Source organism: Babylonia areolata, chromosome 7, assembly GCF_041734735.1.
Source record: "Babylonia areolata isolate BAREFJ2019XMU chromosome 7, ASM4173473v1, whole genome shotgun sequence".
NCBI lineage: Eukaryota > Metazoa > Mollusca > Gastropoda > Neogastropoda > Buccinidae > Babylonia > Babylonia areolata.
In genome coordinates, this window is record NC_134882.1 from 46,960,600 (window position 1) to 46,963,913 (window position 3,314).

At 39.0% G+C, this 3,314-nt stretch overlaps 1 protein-coding gene across 1 annotated transcript in view; it reads right to left on the reverse strand.

Moving 5' to 3' along the window:
• The window catches only part of LOC143284078 (uncharacterized), a 22,543-nt gene extending 19,741 nt beyond the window's left edge, over positions 1-2,802 (reverse strand). Inside the window, exon 1 of the mRNA XM_076590712.1 lies at positions 2,618-2,802. Within this exon, the coding sequence (XP_076446827.1) occupies positions 2,618-2,750 (133 nt within the window). The 5' untranslated portion in view covers positions 2,751-2,802. The remainder of the gene's footprint in view (positions 1-2,617) is intronic.
• Between the last annotated feature and the right edge of the window lie 512 nt (positions 2,803-3,314).

Below are 3,314 nucleotides of genomic sequence, written 5' to 3' on the forward strand. Positions count from 1 at the left end.
TGTTGTCATTACTGTTGTTGTCTTTTTTTCTTCATTATTATCATTGAACGTCATTCATGTTAAAATCTTTCCAAAAACTAAAACAAAAACAAACAAGAGAGGCAAGGCCTTCAAGACTCACTTGTGATAAATTAAGTTCCCTAGCATTAATTACAGAGTAATTTCCCTTTTTTACTATCTGCACCAAAACGTTTTCAAAATAAATAAAAATTCCATGCTTAGCAAAACAAGTTCCTGTTTGAACAAAAAATGATAATAATGACTCCTCTTGTTGTTGTGTCAGAATAAGAGGTCAAAGTGCCAAGTTTAGAGAATACAAAAAATATAAAAATAACAGTAAATGCAGTTTGCATATAATTAGGCTTCTTCTTTTTTTCTTTTTTTTTGTGTGCCCATCCCAGAGGTGCAATATTGTTTTAAACAAGATGACTGGAAAGAACTGAATTTTTCCTATGTTTATGCCAAATTTGGTGTCAACTGACAAAGTATTTGCAGAGAAAATGTCAACGTTAAAGTTTACCACGGACACACAGACGCACAGACACACGGACACACACACACACACACACACACACACACACACACACACACACACACACACAGAGAGAGACAACCGAACACCGGGTTAAAACATAGACTCACTTTGTTTACACAAGTGAGTCAAAAAACGGCTGATGACAATAGTAATTTACTGAGCGCTTATCCAAAATGAAGCCTCAGCACGATAACTATGATATATACCTTTTAACAAATATGTCAATAAAACAAATGAGTGAATGTTTTGCATTGGCATTTGGTAAATAATGTGAATAAATGAATTACTGCAGAAGGGCATGTATACAGGTAAATAAAGAAATAGATAAACAACGATATAATTAATCATCAATCGGATAGATAAACAAACAAACAAGTAAATGAATAAATAAATGAATGAATAAATAAATAAATAAAACATTGCATTAATTAAAATTAATTAACTAATTAATTAATTAATCATCAATCCACTATCAATTAATTAATCATGGCTGGGTAAGCATGGATACATTTGTAAGCAGATTGGTGAAAGGGTGTATGAAGAAGAAACTGGATGAACTAAGAAAGATTTCAAAATTAATAAAAGATGAAATTAACAATAACAACATAAATCAATGAAGAAAGTAAGAAAGAAAGAAAGAATGAAAGAAAGACAGAAAGACAGAAGAATAATGATCTAATAATCATGAAGATGAATTAAAATGAAATATATAAAAGACGGATTTTGCAGAAAAGAAACCATTGATTGATTGATTGATTGATTGATTGATTGATTGATTGATTGATTGATTGATTGATTGATTGATTGATTGATTGATTGATTGATTGATTGATTGATCGATCGATCGATCGATTCATTCATTCATTCATTCATTGGTTTCTTTTTGTTTGTTTGTTTGTGTATTTATTTATTTAAGCATATGAGTTTTTGTTTTACTGTTTTTAGGGGTTTTTGTTTTGTTTGTTGTTGTTGTTTTCTTTCGTTTTTGTCCGTCGTTGTTTATGATATTTGGGAGGGGGGGTGAGAGGCGGAGAGGGGGATGACTGGCGGGGGGGGGGGGAGGGAGAGACATGACGAGCTTATGTAGTTTACCTGCACCCAGAGCAAGCGGGATAGTTTTGTTTTTTACCCCACCCCCCACCCCCCTTCCCACACACACACACACCCCCTCCCCCCAGCCCCCCATACCCTCGTTTAATATCACTTACAGTGAAAAGACGTTAAACTAAGGAACGAACGAACACACACACACACACGCACGCACGCACTTCAGTTTCAAAACCATTGTCATCTTCACCAACATCGACAATAAACGCCATAAAACGTAAAAGCCAAAGACCAAACCAAAACGCGCACACACAACGACAACAGCAACGACACAAACAATATTCTTCTTCTTCTTTTTCTTTCTTTTTTTTTTTCGTTTGTTTGTTTTCTTTGTTTTTTAATCGGCTTTGTTTGTTTTGTTTTTTGTTGTTGTTTTTTGTTTTGTTTTTGTTTTTGTTTTCGTTTATTTCGTTTATTTCTGTTTTATTCTGATTATCATCATTATCATTATTATCATAATCGTCATCATCATCATCATCATCATTATTGTTGTTGTTGTTATCATTATCATTATTTTTATTTTTGTGGAGTGATGGCCTAGAGGTAACGCGTCCGCCTTGGAAACGAGAGAATCTGAGCGCGCTGGTTCGAATCACGGCTCAGCCGCCGATATTTTCTCCCCCTCCACTAGACCTTGAGTGGTGGCCTGGACACTAGTCATTCGGATGAGACGATAAACCGAGGTCCCGTGTGGAGCATGCACTTAGCGCACGTAAAAGAACCCACGGCAACAAAAGGGTTGTTCCTGGCAAAAAGTCTGTAGAAAAATCCACTTGTAGGAAAAACAAATAAAACTGCGCGCAGGAAAAAAATACACACATAAAAATGGGTGGCGCTGTAGTGTAGCGACGTGCTCTCCCTGGGGGGAGCAGCCTGAACTTCACACACAGAGAAATCTGTTGTGACAAAAAAATAGAAACACAATACAATACAATACAATACAATACAATTATTACAATTCATACTGCTACTCACATCTCTCAGACTCAGCGCGCAGGACCGAGATTCGAACCCAGGTCAGACACTGCGACAGGAGGAGGCAGAGAGCGCAGAGAGCGGTGACGACCCGGATTAGGCCCCACACGCGTTTGGGCCGCCGGCACGTCATGATGAATGAACTAGCTATGAACTAGGGACCCACGACCTAGACGGGACTAGACGGCGATCGAAGTTCTGCCAGCAACGTGTTGATAATCAGCGTCTCTTAAAGCTCCTGCCCCGCCCCTACCCGCTGTGGCAAGGGACCAGGGTGACTCCCCCTCCTTGCTTTGTCAAAGTTGAGGAGGGATGTCTGAAAGGTAGGAAGGCGGTGGTGGTGGAGGAGGCTCTTTGGTTTGACACCCTGTTGTGTGTGTAGGGAGAGGTTGTGTGTGTGTGTGTGTGTGTGTGTGTGTGTGTGTGTGTGTGTGTGTGTGTGTGTGTGTGTGTGTCTGTATTTGTATGTGTGTGTGTCACCGCGCGCGCGCAAAACAGTCTCTGTAGCAAACTGTTCTCTAAACCTTGCGATTGAGATTTGCGATTCCCATCTGACAGTGAAATTTCCTTTTGAAAATAGGACTCTGCAAGGGATTTAACCACAGAAACTCTGTTACGTTTAGAACAGCCAACTGCGTGGTGGAGAGAGAGAGAGAGAGAGAGAGAGAGAGAGAGAGAGCAAAAAAGAAACTGCACA